Genomic DNA, 16849 nt, shown 5'->3' with positions numbered 1-16849 from the left:
TGAAGCGGTTATTATTAAGAACTAAAATAATTAAAAACCGAAGTCTCAACTTGATATGGATTTGGGTCAATTTTACCAAATTTCAATTAGATTGAGGCACTCTCATCTGACCTTAAAAACACAAATTACAGTCAATTTGAGAGGGAAGTCGTTTTGAGTAGCGGAAAATTTTTTACTCACATGAACAAAAACCTCGATCCAATAAGAGTGAAAAATGACGTACACCACATATATATATATACACAAACAAACTAAGTGTGAAGTATTTTGATGTCATTTTAGAGTTGAACATACTCCTGTTTCGTAATGAGACGACACAGGGTCTAATATCAATACCAATTAGCATTCGAGACGGTAAACAAGAACAAATTTTGAGTGATGGGCATCTAAAATTGTGCTTTATGGGTTTATCTCGTTTCTATTTCAGATTTCGTTTGCTTGAAACTCGTTTGTTCATTTTGATTTGCTTGGCTAAGCAACTGCTGTCTAAAAACGCTATTAGCAGAATGAGAGAAGAGTGACAAGAGCCCAGAGAAGTCAAAAAAGATTTCACGCAAAATGTTGAGCCAGCTGTGAACTAAGGTGAAGCAAAAAAAAAACTTTTTTATTCGACGAAGTAAAAAATAATACGAGGGCTATAATAGCCGGCTGAGCAGCTGAGGCGGCTATTATTCAAAACCAAAATTAATGAAAACCAAAGTCTCAACTTGATATGGATTTGGGTCTTTTTACAAGCTTCAATTAGATTGAGACACTCTCATCTGACCTTAAATACACAAAATACAGCCAATTTGAGAGGTAGCGAAAAATTGACACAGCGTTTTGAGTGTAGCGAAAAATTATTTGCAAACATGAAAAAAAAATCGATCCAATAAGAGTGAAAAATGAATGAACTAATGATTCGAAGAAAGCGTGAAGTAATATGTTGGTAACAAAAATTTTGACTAAACAGAAGCGGAAAACGGAGAAAATTCGAACGGTAAAAATATCAGATGAAACGCTGGTAGTACGAAAACTCGCATTAAGAAAACCAACAGGACTAAAAACATAACCGACTAAACGTCGGAAGAATTGCTCTCGAACGACTAGTGGGAGCTCTTAATCAATTGCAGCCTGCTTCAGTCGGGGGGGGGGGGGGAGCCTAAATGGGACTAAGAAGTTCAATAGTGGGCTTCAAATAACCACATTAGAGGTTAACAAATACCACTATTAAGATTTAAAGTAAAAAATTACACTATTAAGTGAAAAATGGCACCAGTTTCGGCGCACTTTTCATTTGACTTTTAGTATAAGATTGCCGCCAATTGAGTTCAACTGCTTGAAATTGTGATTGAGAGAGAATTTTAGATCACGCGAAACGCAAAAAGTCAAGGGCGTAAAAGTCACTCGAAAAGTCAAATTGTCAAGCGAAAATTTGCATAAAAAAGACACACGTTTACAATAATTGCTATGAACTTCGTTCAAGAGCAATTAATAAATACACTTTCTACAAATTTCGTTTGAGAGCACTTAAGCAACGGTTCGATAATCTGAAAAAAAATAAGAAAATTGGTCAAAACTCCAATTTTTTCAATAACAAAGTAGTGTTCACGTAGCATAAGCAGCTAGTTACCTACTTTTCTCTTCAAATATAATTTTCTTCAACAAAAAACACAAAAGGCAAAAACTGCTGAAAAAAGCTAAAACAAAGCAAAATGGTTTAAAAAATGAATTTAAAAGTGTATTATTTGCTTCAGAATGTCACAAACTCGTTCAAATGCAGTATTACGTGTTTAGATAACTGAGAGAAACACCATTGATTGAAAAGGTTGGCTTTCAGACTAAAACTGCTTCGAAAAAGCCGCACGATCAAAACGCTGCGCAGAGGAGCAAAAATTTTTCAAATCTACTTTTCTCGCTCTCTTCTAAAAACAATATGAACAGAAAACCACTCTCGCTTCTCTCTGCTCTTCAATTAGTTCTGCCATTTGACCTATAGTCAGTCCCATAAAGTTGCAACGCTATAGAACGTTTCAAAGGTCAAATTTAAAACATGCAGATATCTAGCAATGCACTGCCCATTTGCATGCCCCGAGCTTTTCGAACGTTCGCTTGCGTTGCAACTTTATGGGACTTACTATAAACGCTTGATTTTCACATGCGGCATTGACTTTCACATCCCGTTTTTAATACACTCCAAAAAATTATTGATTCAAAAAAGACGCTCAAATACTTCTCTTGGAGTCGTAAATATAGGAGCACAATAATAGCCAACTGATAAGATAAGGGCGGTTTTTAATCGCAACAAAGAACTCAAAGTTTAAGCTTTGAAAAGAAACCTATACTCAAAAACTGCTCAAATTTTGAAGATAGAACTTTAAATTACGAATGCTCCAAATTCAAGTATAGAAGAAAAAGATGATAGAAAAAGAAGAGCAAGAGTGAGTGGGACAGGACAAGAGGTGGAGACTAACTAGTGTACAGAATGTTAGAGGAAGGCACACGAATGTGGTGGCTGCTGCGAGGAAGAGTTGAGGTGGAGGTGGAAGGGGAGGAATAGTTGTTAGGTGGAAAGTGAGAAGTTGAGGATACATAGAGTGTCGCCTCTCCAGGGGCTTCAGATACTGAAGAGAGAATACAATAGTTTACTATATGGTTAAAATGCATCTATTTAAAGTAGTTATGCATCTTATGGTTAGTAACGGACCGATTTTTGTTTCCACTTAAGAAATCATGACATCTATCAGAAAAGAGCTGCCGTTAATGACCGATTTGACCGATTTTCTGTTTTTTTGTGACCGATTTTCTGTTTTTTTGTCAATTTCAAATGACCGATTTTCTGTTTTTTTTTGTCAGTTTCAAAAAGTGTTCTAATTTGGCGTGCAGTTTCAGTTGGATTCTAATACTATGCTTAATTCAGCTTCTAAACTGAAAGCTAGCAAGCTGAATACCAATGTCAGACAACTCTGACAACACTCAGATAACCTAGTTGTCAATGACTTAATGACCGGGCTTTATCGGTTTATCCCGTCTCTTCTGATTTTGACCTTTTTTGACTTTGACAGTACTCACTTCATTACGTAATTCAATACGTGAAAGAATTTAAAATCCATTCAGTTGAAACAGTGTTTGAAGTAAGTCAGAAGTCAAGCGTGAAAATCGTGACTTAAAACAAAAAAACGTGTCCAAAAACGTAAAGCGAAACAAAAAACATAGCAGGACAAGTCCTGACGTACAATTCAAAGAATTTTCATTGACTAAACAGAAAACTAGACCTAGAAAGGACTATGAATGGATTGGGAAAACCATTTAGCAAAAAATCCGATCCAAAAATAAAAAAAAACAGAAAATCAGTCGAAATTGCCGCATGTGAACAAAAAACCACTAGCGAGAAAGCGAATTTTTGTTCAAACGCCGTTTTCTCACTCTAATTTAAATTTAGAGCGAAAAAATTTCACGCCGCAAAACAACTCGCTTTTTCGCTCCACTTCCTGTTTCGGCGTGACCCAAATCACTACTCCAATTTGACTTCAAAAATCATGAAAATGTGTGAACAGATCTTAAAAAAAAAGACAGCGCCCCAATAAAATTCAAAGTCTTTGAATTGAAAAAAAAACAGAAAGACAAGTCCTGACGTACAATTCAAAGAGTTTCCATTGACTAAACAAAAAAATGAAAAGCAGTAGAAATCAGTGAAAATTCCAAGAAGTCAGCTCACAGGAATCATCGATTGAGACGACGAATGAAAAAAAAGCAGGACAAGTCCTGACGGACAATTCAAAGAACTTTCATTGACTAAGCAAAAAGTAGACCTAGAACGCACGATGAAAAAACTGGGAAAACCATTTCTAAAAAATCAATTCAAAGAAAAAAAACAATCAATGTCAAAATGCCGCATGTGAACAAAAAACCACTACAAAAAACACAAATAAAAAACATATCTGGCAGATTGCCAGAAAATAGCCGCAATAGATTCGTAGATCGGCAGTCTAAATGTATTGTCTAAATATTTTGATTAAAAATCTGTATAAGTTGTTGCTGCCTATATTAGCTGATCTCAAATAACCTTCATTTAGAGTGACACACACCCATTTGACCTTCTCTTTGAATTGATGTAAACAAAAGTCAATTTCAAAGTGAGGAAGTCATTTTTGAGAGTGAGGTAAGTCAAGTGTGACCAAAAATTTAATCACGCGCATTCACAAAAAAAACTCGCTCCACTAAGAGCAAAAAATGACGTCACACATGCAATTCAGCTAAAATTGCATGAACGAATGAATAAAAAGTGGCTATGACGTCATATGGTCGTAACAAAAATCATGACGACGAAATATAAAACATAGCAGGACAAGTCCTGACGTACAATTCAAAGAATTTTCAATGACTAAACAGAAAACTAGACCAAGAACGGACTGTTAATGGATTGGGAAAACCATTTAGAAAAAAATCCGATCCAAAAAATCGAAAAGACTGTAAAAATCAAAGTGAAATTGCCGCATGTGAACAAAAAACCACTAGCGAGAAAGCGAATTTTTGCTCAAACACCGTTTTCTCACTCCACTTTAAACTTAGAGCGAAAAAATTTCACGCCGCAAAACCACTCACTTTTTCGCTCCACTTCCTGTTTCGGCGTGACCAAAATCACTACTCCAATTTGACTTCAAAAATCATGAAAATGTGTGAACAGATCTTAAAAAAAACATAGCCGGAAGAATTCCGGAAACGACTCGAAGTGGAAATCAATTTAAACGCCATCCAACTACTCATCAAACAAAACGTGACTTCAGTAATTTATGATTATCTTGAAACAAAGTCATGAAAACAAAAAATTCAAAGCAATAAAAAAAATCTGTTAAAATATGATAAAAAATCTGGTCAAATTTTGTTATAAATTGAGATCCCGGAAAAACTATCTCTACCAAAATAACTTTATCAAAACAACTAGTACTTACAAAAACTACTTTTGTGAATTATGAAAAAATACTTTAGGCTAAATTATGAAAAAAAGTCATAATAGGCTAAGAAACTTAGCTAAAAACAGAAGAAAAAAAAAAACGAAAAACTGCAAAACAAAATTAAGAAAAATAGTTCCCATTTTCGCCATTTTCTTGTCATATGTCTAAACAAAAAAATGATTCTTGCCCACAAAACTGTAACCAATTGTTATCATAAATTTGCTCAAGTAGAAGGGGCTTCTTCAATACCCATTTGAGCCAGTAAAACAAAATAATCGTCAAAAAAAAACGCAAAAATTAGCCCGAAAATCAGCAAAAAACATTAAAAACCTCCGAATTATCAAAAAATTCATATGAACTTCCAGAAACCTTCAAACCACTACCGAAGCCAGCCTAAAATTAAAACAAAATCATAACCAAACCTCTTAACCAAAATAAATGAAAAAAAAACTGCTTTAAAATGCCGCACGTGAACAAAAAATTTCGCTCGCTTAGAGAAAGTTTTTTCACACATCAATTTCTCGCTCTCTCAAAAACAGCGGTATGAACAAAAACCACTCTCTTTTCGCTCCGCTCTTCACTTTTGTTCAGCACCAAAATCACTCCCAAAATTTTTTACGCGTTTCATTTCCCGCTTCAAAAATCACTCCAAAAAATTGATTAAAAAAAGGACTTCTCCAATACTCCTCATCGAGTCGTAAAAAAGACAGCGCCCCAATACAATTCAAATTCTTTGAATTGTAAAAAACCAAGAGAAGGCCAATAATAGCCCCAGCTATCGCTGTGCGGCTATTAATAAATCTAAGAAATTGCACCTCTCATTGAGTGCCAAGGTTGATCAATTAGCTCCCTAATACTGTCAATTCTGTTAGTGTCAAACACCACTGTTAGCATTTTCCATACAGCTACCAGACAATTTTCTAATATCAATCTGTGCACCGCTAATTAGGGATGAAACAAGTAATCGCAATTAGGTTACTGTTTAGTCCAGTGTTGTTCAGTTGTTGCAGGTGGTGGTTGTTCATAAGAGCCGCAGTTGTCTTCGAGCTGGCTTTCGTCCCTTGGAACCCACCCCCAGCGGTTCCCATATTGCTTCCGGATCCCAACATGGAGGACATGGTTCCAGATAACGTAGTGGTTCCGTTAATTCGACTGTTTGTTGTGGCGCTGATATTATCCGAATTGTGGTTGGAAAGAGTAGTGATGCCCGAGGGCGGGGAAATGTGTGAACGAGATACCAGGGTCGAGGAGGACACACTGAAACAGAGAGGTCAGTTTGTTACGTCATCAAATCGAAAGAAAAGTGATCGCCTCAAAAAGTTAAGAATCTATTCTTCTTCGACCCCCACCCCCTTCCTCTGTTCGGCTTATGAACTCCAATCTCCACTTTTTTTCTGCGTCAATTGACTATGCATTCTCAAAACAATACAGGCGCGTAGGGTTAAACAAAACTTGGATATTTCCAATTGTACCCCCCACCCCGTACCTTACGCTCCCCCCAGTTGCAGAGCACGTGTCATTGCATGGTAAATCATTAAGCAAAAATATGTCACTTGGCGTCAAGGGGTGCAAATACACCCACTAAGCAGGAGGGGCACAAAAGGAAAAGATCGAAAAATTTGTCCACTAAACTACTAAGGTACAAGGTTGGTAGGCGGGGACAGAATAGATTAGATGTTAGTTAAAATGCACGCACAACAATGAAATGACAATGGATATTCACACGTATTGAAACTAAAAATGAAACCACAAACGCACAGAAATCAAACATTGCAACAAAATATCTCTCAAGCAACAGTCATGTTACCCAAAATTAAGTTCCAGCAAACCATGAAACGACGTGAAGCAACATTCTGATCGCTCGTCCACGAAACAAAAATACACTATATAACTGGAGGCCTTTGACGACGCCATTATTTCAAGAAAATGAGAGTGAACGTAATTGAAGATGAGCGTGACCGACTTCCGATTCATGTTATTGTTTAAGGGGGTCAAACTAGGTCATGTCACTAAATGAACCGGGAATTGTTCGCTCATGCGGGGTACAGATCCTGTTCTGACCCTCAAGACAGAATAGATCCTGTAATCTTTACATCTAAAGGATTGACGGATATATTCTGTCCCACATCTCCAGTGGATTGGCGTCAAAATCGATTTTTGTCGGAATGTCATTAATATCCAATATCCATATCCACAAAATGAAGGGGTCGTTTATTTTTATGTGATTATCATTCTCGTATTCAATTCTGACTGTCATTCTAGTATACTCATAATATCTTTATTCCAACAATTTGACGGTTAATTTCAATCAATGAAATTTGTATTCTTCCATCGAAATAATTTTATTGTTCCGATCCACTTTAGTGGGGGAGGAACTATATACTCAAATATGTTTTTTTAGTTAAGTCAATTTTGGCCGATCGATATATTCATCGTAGAGGATTGAGAATAAAATCATTAGAAAGCCCGTCCAGCGTAGAATATATAAATAAGTTTTCTCGAATTGTTTTCGACGGAGTTATTGAGGTTAAACCTTTGTTATTTGTGAACATCTGTTCACGTTTTTTGTTATAATTCACACTTTCCGTATAATTACGCATTATTTTTTTTTGCCAATTTTGCTTAAAAATATGATAAAATTGGTAACAAAAGTTGGCAACAGTAGTCTGGGTTTAATCTCAACAATAGAAAATTATCTTCGAACTGTTTGATCCAATTTTTCGGCGAAAATTTTTTACTCAGCGTTGTTTCATCAAAAAAGGCAATAAATAAGCTTCATTATTCCACTTTGTTTCTTTATTCCACAAGTTGCCGGATAAACAGACCTAAAAACTGCAGATACACTATTCATTAAATCCAAGGAAGGCTAGCTTAACTTGTGCATATTTCAAGAGTGTTCTTGAATTAAAATTCTGCCGGTTTTCTGCTAATTCAACTCGATAATGATTCAAATTGCATAAATTACTTTTGATATATTGACTTTTCTGTCCATATCCATATAAATTATCCATATCCATAACATTTAAAAAAATGTATTCCTAATGGACAAACGGCAAAAGCAAGGCTAGATTAGGTTTAATCATTGTTTTTTAAAATGGAGAAAAATCAGATTGTAATCAGTCAATGAGTTTTTTAGAAATATTTTTGCAGTTTTTTGCTTTTTTTAAGTTAATTACAGAAAACAACCATGCAAATCAAGGTCTACTAATGACAGATCCAAACGGCTTTCTAATGATTTTCATGGAATAATCTAAGTTTTAGTCAAAAGCTTACGATCATTTTGACTTAAAATTAAATTTTAAAAAAAAAACGAATTATTGCGCTTTGCGACCAATTTCTTTTTTTAAAGCTAAAATGTAGTTTACTGTCAACAAAGACAGGTCGCATCGGCTTTCTAATGAAATAAAATTTATGGCTATTTTACGTTTTATGAAATGGCTTTTCTGCTGTGATGCTTTGCATCTTTATAAAAAAATTTGTGGACATTTTTCAAAATTTGAGGTTTTTTGTCTTGTCATAAACTTGACCGGTCAGATATCATATTATTGGCGCCTGAAAAGAACGCTCTATTGAATATAGCAGTTATTCAGCGAAAAGATTATGGTAAACTGCTTCGAAAACGTCTTCTAGAAGAATTTCATGTTTTTAAATTTTTGTCTTCATTTGTTCTTTTTGAAGTCGCATAAATTTTGAAAAATTGCAGGTCTTAGCGACTTGCTATGGATGAACAAAGGAACTTATTAATTGATTTCGTTTTTTAGCTAAAGTTTTTCATGACTTCAAAATCAGGTGTCTAATTATAAACGATTATTTTTTAATTTGCACTTTGCTGTTCTTTTTGCCTACTTATAACCTATTTTCAATAATTACAGGTTGCATATTAAATTTGGTGTTCAGGACATGCAAAATTGAGCACATCTAATGTTTTTAATACATTGCGTACTGTTTTAACGGCTAAGATACTGGTATTTCGCAAAATAATAATCTAATTTTCGGTTTTTGACTATTGTTGTTTTTGTAGACGTATGAAATATTATGTACAATGACAGAACTCATTGGCTTTTCATCAGAAATAGAATCTATTTGATAATTTCAATTGATAGCTAATGTTTTTTTGGACTTAATGACTCTGAGACTTAAGGACTTTGTTTTTCAGAACTCACTGGCGTTTTTAGAGAACCTGGAGAACCCATTTGATGATTTCAGTTGATAGCTATGTTTTTCTGATTTTGATATTAATTGTTTTCTAAAAATACAAATATATTTCTTTTCTTTTTCATTTTTTGTTCTTCTTATACAACTTGTTAGCTTGTCTTATTATACGGAGGTCACATATCTCATTAATGGTGTTCAATGAAGGAAAATGCAATTACTGATACTTTATTTTTTACGGAATATAAATATATGGTTATAAGAGGTTCGACGCCGTTTTCTCTCCAAATTTAATGGAATTTTCGTTTATCGTCAGAATTTGCCGATTGTCTTCGTAGAAGTATGACACATTCTGCATAATGACAGGTCTCAATGTCCTCATATTGAGTTTGAAATGAAGATTAACTTAATTAAAGATTTCACTTGATATCGAAAGGTTTTTTGTTAAAAAAATTGTTAAAAACGTATGTGATTTTATTGTATTTGCACTTTTTGTGAACTAGAGTTTCTTTAAGGACTGGTCCCATGTTTTTTCTAGTGATGTAAAAATTAATGTGTTAATTTAGCTTTTATTTGAAGCTAGTTTGACATTGTTATTAGATTTTGTTTTAAAAAAAATGGACAATGCGTTTGTTGTAAATGTAAATGTTTGTTGTTTTTATTTGATTTTTTTTTTGGTTTGTCTGGTCTCGTAGTCTTAATAATGGCAGGTCTCAGCGGCCCACTAATCCATTCTCTCCCTCATTTGGTAGATAATTAAGCCAAAAATGAGGATGAGCGGTGTCGGAACTTCATATGCAGACGCACATTACCGAGCCTCCTTGTTATTTTAGTTTTTGAATTTTGTAATTATATATAGTTGACTTTCCACCTCCAAGCTGACCCTTTATTTGAGAGTTTTCGTTTAATTGAAGTATTTTGATTCTCATATTCCAAAAAAAATGTAAACCACGATGCTTTTAGCACCAGAGGGCTAAAATCTTGTTTTTAGGGAATCGTTCTGTTCAAAAACCTAATAATCTTAAATTTGAGATGCACAGAAAACTTTATCATTAACTTAGTTAAACTTAGCTCAAATAGAAATATAGTATCAACTTAAAAAAGCAAGTGCTTTGCTAGGATGATATTAACAGCTCGATTACAAAAAAAATGGATTCTTTGTTTTCCGTTTTTAAGAAATAATTTTTCTACTTCAGTCGAGCATTGAATAATGACAAATCTTTTTGTTGGTGAAATTAAGTACTTCTTAGCATGATATTTATCAGCGAATCGAACTGGTCGCGTTTTTACTTTGTTATTGTCCCTTTGGACCTGTTTCTTTGATTGGCATAATTCGATTCGACCGTACAATTCGATTCACTTCGCAATGTAAATTAACTTTGCAGTCAAAATAATATTAAGTTTGCAATCGATTCGAAATAAACTTTGCAGTTCTCGGAACTGTCCATGCGTGAGCACAACATACATGCAGGGCCCTTTTAACGCGATAACATAACGGGACATGACAAGACATACAAACGATGACAGCACGCTCGCGATTCACTTTTACAGGTGCAGGGACATGAAATATTACGGCTAATAAGTAGACATGACAGTCATTCAAACAGTTTTTTATATTCCTTTCAGAACTGAAACCAATCAATTAAAAAATCAGCTCACGTGCGCCTTTTTCTCTACTGAATAACATTACTGTTCTAATCTGATAGAATTTCGACTTGACAATGATTCAGATACAGGTCACCTGCGTATTATCAAGACCTGTATTAATCGAGAACCTCGCAACGAATCATAATGACGCCAGGTGACTTCTACGGAGTCTCTAATCTTCCTTCGAACACGCACTTTGCAAGTTTCAAAATGGAAGTTCAAAGCTTCTCAACTCATTGCTATATACATAGGAACTCCTGACATTTCAATTTCTGGCACTGCCCACTTCGGCATTTTCAGACTTGCAAGAAGGTGCTTTAATTTGGGTTTCTATGTGCTATAATTAACTGTCGCTCTACTTATTAACCGATCAACCAGTTGGTTACCGGAATTTGGTCGAGGTTGAAAAAGTGATGCCAGGCGATCGGTGACTACTAGCTGTGCCCCCCTTATGTTGGCATTCAATGTGGGGCGTATTACGGCGTGCACCGGTACCACCGTAACCGGACAAAACAGCAGCCGGCGATGAATAGGCAAATTGTGCCCTCGTAGAGCGAAGCAGAGCCACTCTTGAAAGCACAAAAATTTATCATAATGTTCGAAAGCAAAAGTCAACGTTCTAAATTAGAAGTGTTTGCGAACAAAAGCCTAAGTTAAAGTCAAGAACAAATTTGCTTCCGTAGACAATCTTGTAGAATACCATTACTCATCTTGACTCGTAAAAACTACAATATCCTGCAGATTGCCGGAACAGCTGCAAAATAGACTTCAGTACAGTAAAATACAGATAGAAAGAGATAGCAATGAGTCGCAAAAGTTTATGGGCACCAATTAGTGCATCACAGATAACTTTTTCGGGAGCTAAAAGTTCCTACAATGGAGAGATTGGGACCCTCGATGTCCCGGATAACAGTCAGAGATCTTAAACACTCTGCGATACCGCCTTTGCAAACTTCAATGCAAGTCACACACAAAAAAAACGAAAAATCAAGCTTGAAAAAGTGAGTCAAAGTCAAGCAAAAGAATGTTCTACAACAAATGTAAAACGAAAGAGCGTTAACAAGTAGATATCCGGAATAGCTGCGAAATAGAAACTTGTGTAAAGTAGAATAAAGATAAACAGATGGAAAAATGAGTTGAGAAAATTATCGCCTCCGCCTACAAATCCCAAATTTAAATCATCGGGAGATCAATTACAAATTTGAACATTACCCACTAACGTCAGGCAAATTTCTCTAAAATACCAGCGAGCGGTTGGCTTCTGTAGTAGCCAGATGGGGCTTACGGATGCTAGCTACCATTAGGGGGAAGTGGGGATGAGCGGGGTGGGGGTGCTAAGCATTGGCGGCGGGGGGTCAATTGATGGGGGTAGTGTTGAGTCTATAGTGTACGGGGGTAGTGTTACGTGCGACTGAGGGGGTCCATCTTTAAGATTAAGAACCGCCCTTCACATTGCAATTGTCTCCTCAAAGCAGTTTCGATGAATCGAATACTTGGAGACTAATAAGGCGTGATGCTCTAAGAGGGCTGCTCAGCCACTTAACCCCGGGGCTTTACCTGTTTATGAGGACGAAAAAAAAGTTCAGGCAAAAAAATCGGCCGAGCAAAAAACAGTATAAAAGGGCCATAGGTTAAACAGTATTGCAACAAAGTTTGAGAGCAAATAAAAATATCGTTGAAAATACTATAAGGTGCAAAAAGTATTGAAAATGGAGAGGTTCAATTCCCCGATCTCCGGGGTAATAAAAGAAAGCATTGACCACTCGACTATCAAGACCTTGTAATCGAATATCTCACAATCGGTTTGCTTGCAGAAACAGACATAATTTCTTAAGAGCAATTTAGTTCAAGCAAAAGCAAGAAATCAAGCGCAAAAAAAAAGAAATTCAAGAGCAGGAATGTTCTAGAACAAATGTAAATAAAAAAGCGTCAACCAAAAAAAAACGAAACACGCTAACTTACAGCTTCGTAGCAATAAAAAAGTCAGGGCATCAATAGAAGCCAAATGAAAGCCGTTATGAAGCACATAACGCAGCAGTTAGAAAAAAAACATACCCGGCAAATCGCCAGTAAACAGCCGCCGTTGATTTCCATAAACAAGATTGGGATTGAAAGAAGAAAAAAACCAATGAAAAAGATTTTTGTACACAAACATATTTTAAGTCAGAACTTTTTTGATGTCATTTTAGAGCTGAACATGCTCCTGTTTCATAGAGAGACAACACAGGGTCTAGTATCAATACCAATTAGCATTCGAGATGGTAACTAAGAACAAAATTCGAGTGAAAGGCATTTAAAAATTGGCTTCATGCGTTAATCCGGTTTCTATTTCTGATTTCCTTTATTGATACTAACATTGTTCATTTTGAATTGCTTTGCTGAGCAACTGCTGTCTAAAAACACTTTTAGCAGAATGAGAGAAGAGTGAAACTAGACTAGAGAAGTCAAAAAGATTTCACGCAAAATGTTTAAGCCAGCTGTGTACTAAGGTAAAGCGAAAAAATTCAATTTAAGTAAAAAAAAATAACAGGAGAAGTCCTGAATTAGAAACTAAAGAATTAATTTGGCTTTCAGCTGACAAAAAAGGCCGTGTTGGATGTTCAATTAAAACAATTAGATTGATACAATTGAGATTCAGCATTTTTATCACAAGAAAAAAACAAGCAAGACTAAAAAGGCAGATCTATTTTTTAAACACATGGTCAAAATCAAAAAAGACTTCTGAGAACTCATGGAACTAAATAAATTCCCTTTTTCTCCCTATCAACCGATGAAGCATGTCATTAATGAGGTTAATTGATAAGGCAGCAATAAGTTCAATAAAAATTTGCAAAGCTATGAATTCAAAATCTTTTTAGAATCCAATGAAACAGGTCATTAATGAGACAAAGATATAAGATAATAAAGTTTAAAAAACTTGCAAAACTCAAAAAATTTATAATATATCTTGAAAACAATAGATGTCAAAGTCATAGAAGTAATCAGCTTTGAACAGAAACCAATTAATCGACCAAAACAACACCAATTAGCAACCTATAAGGCCGGTTATTAATGATAATAAACAATAAGACTACAAAAATTTATAAAAGTACAACAAAAACTCAATAATTAACTCTAATTTTTGAGAAAAATTAGTGTCAAAGTCATGCAAAAACTAATACGCTATTAACTCGAACCATTAATTATTTCGTTTGCGCCTCATCACCAACCAATGAAACCGGTCATTGATTATACGAAGTGAAGAGACAACGAAATAATAAGAGGGCAAAACAAATATTCTTTAATGTTTTCTAACAAAGAAGTGCTCAGGTCAAAAAAAGTTTCCGCTGCCCCTTGATTATTTCCAGCAATTTCACCTAGGCGCAATTAGGACACATGTATCATACTAAAAGCACTCAAGGAAAAGAAATTCTGGATAAAGAAGTCAAATTGACGCACGTGAAAAAAAAACTCCCTCCCAAAAACGCAAAACGTGTTCAAACACCAATTTCTGACTCCACTTTTAAGGTAGATTGAGAAAGGGCAAAACAAATATTCTTGAATGTTTTGTAACAAAGAAGTGTTCAGGTCAAAAAAAGTTTCCGCTGCCCCTTGATTATTTCCAGCAATTTCACCTAGGCGCAATTAGGACACATGTATCATACTAAAAGCACTCAAGGAAGAGAAATTCTGGAAAAAGAAGTCAAATTGACGCACGTGAAAAAAAACTGATTCCCAAAAACCCAAAACGTGTTCAAACACCAATTTCTGACTCCACTTTTAAGGGAGATTGAGAAAATGACGCCTTAAACTCACTTTAATTTTCGCTCCCTTCAATATTTCAGCGTGACTAAAATCACCACAATGATTAGAATTGAAAGAAATGAAAGAAAAACAGACATAATGTACCTGACCAGCAGATCAATTGAACAATCCCAGCCAAAATCTCAAAGATGAGAAAACAAAATAATAAAACTAAACAAAGAAATCAGTGCTAAAACACTTGAAGCGTTTAACCTGAAGGCCATAAATGACAATATTCAATATACTGATTAACTCATGCACGAGCCTTGAAAGAGATTAAATTTTCACTAGCGGTATATAAACTCGAGAAATATGCCAAATGCTTCAAAAGTCTGCGAAGTGCAAAATTTAAAGAAAATTTCTAAAATTTCGCTGGAAAAGTTCAAAACCATTTTTTGTCTCTGGATGTCTGTCATGTAACCCATCTGCAAGACCTTAAAAAAGTTTCGTTGGCTACTAAAGATCCTTAAACTCAGAAAATGACAAAAAATGACTTGAACATAACCGACTAACGTCGGGCGAATTGCTCTCAAACGACAAACGAACGGCAAGCAGTTGGCTTTGTCAGTAGCTAGCCACAGTTTAGTGAGGCTAGCTTTAACTTGATTCGACTCAGCGACTTTTATTTTTCTGGCCTTGTTAGTAAACAAATCAAATAAAAAACTGATACTTTAAAAATTTGCTATTTATTGCAAAATTTAAAAGAAAAGCTTCCAGATTTAGCAGTAAAAAAGTTGAAAACTATTTTTTGTTTCTGGAGTTATGTCAAGTAACCCATCTGCAAGACTTGAAAAGCTTCGTCGGCCAAGAATGATCGTTAAACTCATGGGACAAAAACTTTCTAAAACTAAAAGCAATTGCAAACTTTAACAAAAACTTGCCAAAAAATTGTAATCTTAAGATTTTCAGAATAATTTCATTGCAACAATAGAATAACCAGCATCCCTATTTCATTAAATAATTTCACCGCCTCATAAAGATCATAAAACTTGAAACAATTTTCCAAAAAAAATGAAAAAAAAATTTTATCAAAAAATTGCCAGAGCTGGAGTCAATAAAAAAACTGATCACCATTCCATTAATTCTACAAAATATGCTTGAGCTTATCATCAATCATCAAACCTCGGATGAGGTCCCCAGGACCCTGATGCCGGAAAAATGATAATTGAAAAAGATTCAAAAAAAGTTTTAAAAATTGCTGATATTAAAATCTTGAAAAACATTCCATTTCATCTAGAAGCTATGCACTAACCTATAATCAAACCCTAGATGAGTTTACGTGGCTCTTGAGGCTGGAGAAACCTACAAAATGACAAAAAACTTAATATTCAGAGTTGCATAAAAAACTGCTAAAATTTGTGATAAAAGTTGAAACCTAATCCATGGCCAAAAAACATTTTCCAGTGACCTATTATCAAACCCTAACATCGATTTTCTGTTAGGCTGAAAAAACGTAATAATGACGATAAATGTCAAGAAACATTGAAAAAAATTGCAACTTTTGTAAAAAAAAAATGCTTAAACACGTGGTGTTGAAATCTTGAAAATTAGTAAAAAATTGGGTTTTTAGCGATGGTTTGTTCGAACGCAGCCACGGGGGAGGCTGCTTTGGGGGAAGGATGATGGGAAGGGAGGGGGTGGGGCAATAGTGGGGGTTCAACAATGGGGGTGGTGTCTTCAACCTCTAAGAACCACCCTTCACAACATAAGTACAAGTCTCCAAAAGTTTGGGCCAAAACAGAGCTGAAAACCTCTAAGAGCACTTAATGCCCACTGGTCGCTACCTGTTTATCCCGTTTTAGAGGACGAAAAGTCCAAAGCGTCAGAAGAGAATCGGTCAAGCGAAAAATCGCAAAAAAGACCGGCAGGACTAAAATAACTGCTACAAACTTCGTTTGAGAGCATTTAAAAACAATCAAACATTTTTAAAAATTCATGACAATTATATCTTCAGAACCATTTCATTATCTCAAGAGACTATCCAATATCCCTTTTTGAAGCCTTAGATAACTTCAGAGGCTCATAAGGATCCATAAACTCGGGAGCATAATAGATTTCAGAAAATTTGAAAATTAATTTTATCATAAATTGCTAAAACTTGTGTTAATAAACTACTGACAACAATTCCATTACATCCAGAAACTATGCAGTAACTTATTATCAAACACTTCCGGAGGTCCATGGGCCCCTCGTGCAGGAAAAGCTCAAAAAATTCAAATACTGAAAAAAAAATTGAAAATTGAAAGGTTTATTTTAAAAAACTGCTAAAACTAGTAATATAAAAAAAATTCCATCCATTTCATCGCCAATAGAAACTATGAAGTAACATACTA

General features: G+C 35.1%; 2 protein-coding genes across 9 annotated transcripts in view; one reads left to right on the top strand and one right to left on the bottom strand.

Annotated features, from left to right (window-relative positions):
• LOC142341870 (UDP-glucuronic acid decarboxylase 1-like) overlaps positions 1-16849 on the top strand; it is a 380310-nt gene that overhangs the window by 135586 nt on the left and 227875 nt on the right. The window lies entirely within an intron of this gene.
• The window catches only part of LOC142341866 (uncharacterized), an 85654-nt gene that overhangs the window by 10681 nt on the left and 58124 nt on the right, over positions 1-16849 (bottom strand). For 2 of the 8 annotated variants that reach the window (XM_075393149.1, XM_075393150.1), the window contains 3 exons: positions 11120-11302; positions 5914-6191; positions 2454-2603 (listed from right to left, as the gene is read on the bottom strand). In XM_075393149.1, the coding sequence (XP_075249264.1) occupies positions 2454-2603; positions 5914-6191; positions 11120-11302 (611 nt within the window). Of the gene's footprint in view, positions 1-2453; positions 2604-5913; positions 6192-10745; positions 10763-11119; positions 11303-16849 lie in introns of those variants that run through there. The other 6 variants (XM_075393153.1, XM_075393152.1, XM_075393154.1 and 3 more) reach the window with 5 other exon arrangements.

The sequence above is a fragment of the Convolutriloba macropyga genome, chromosome 6 (genome assembly GCF_964194025.1).
Source record: "Convolutriloba macropyga chromosome 6, txConMacr16.3, whole genome shotgun sequence".
In the NCBI taxonomy this organism is placed as follows: Eukaryota; Metazoa; Xenacoelomorpha; order Acoela; family Convolutidae; genus Convolutriloba; species Convolutriloba macropyga.
Note: the sequence above shows the minus strand (reverse complement) of the source record. Positions and strands in the feature narration are given on the sequence as shown.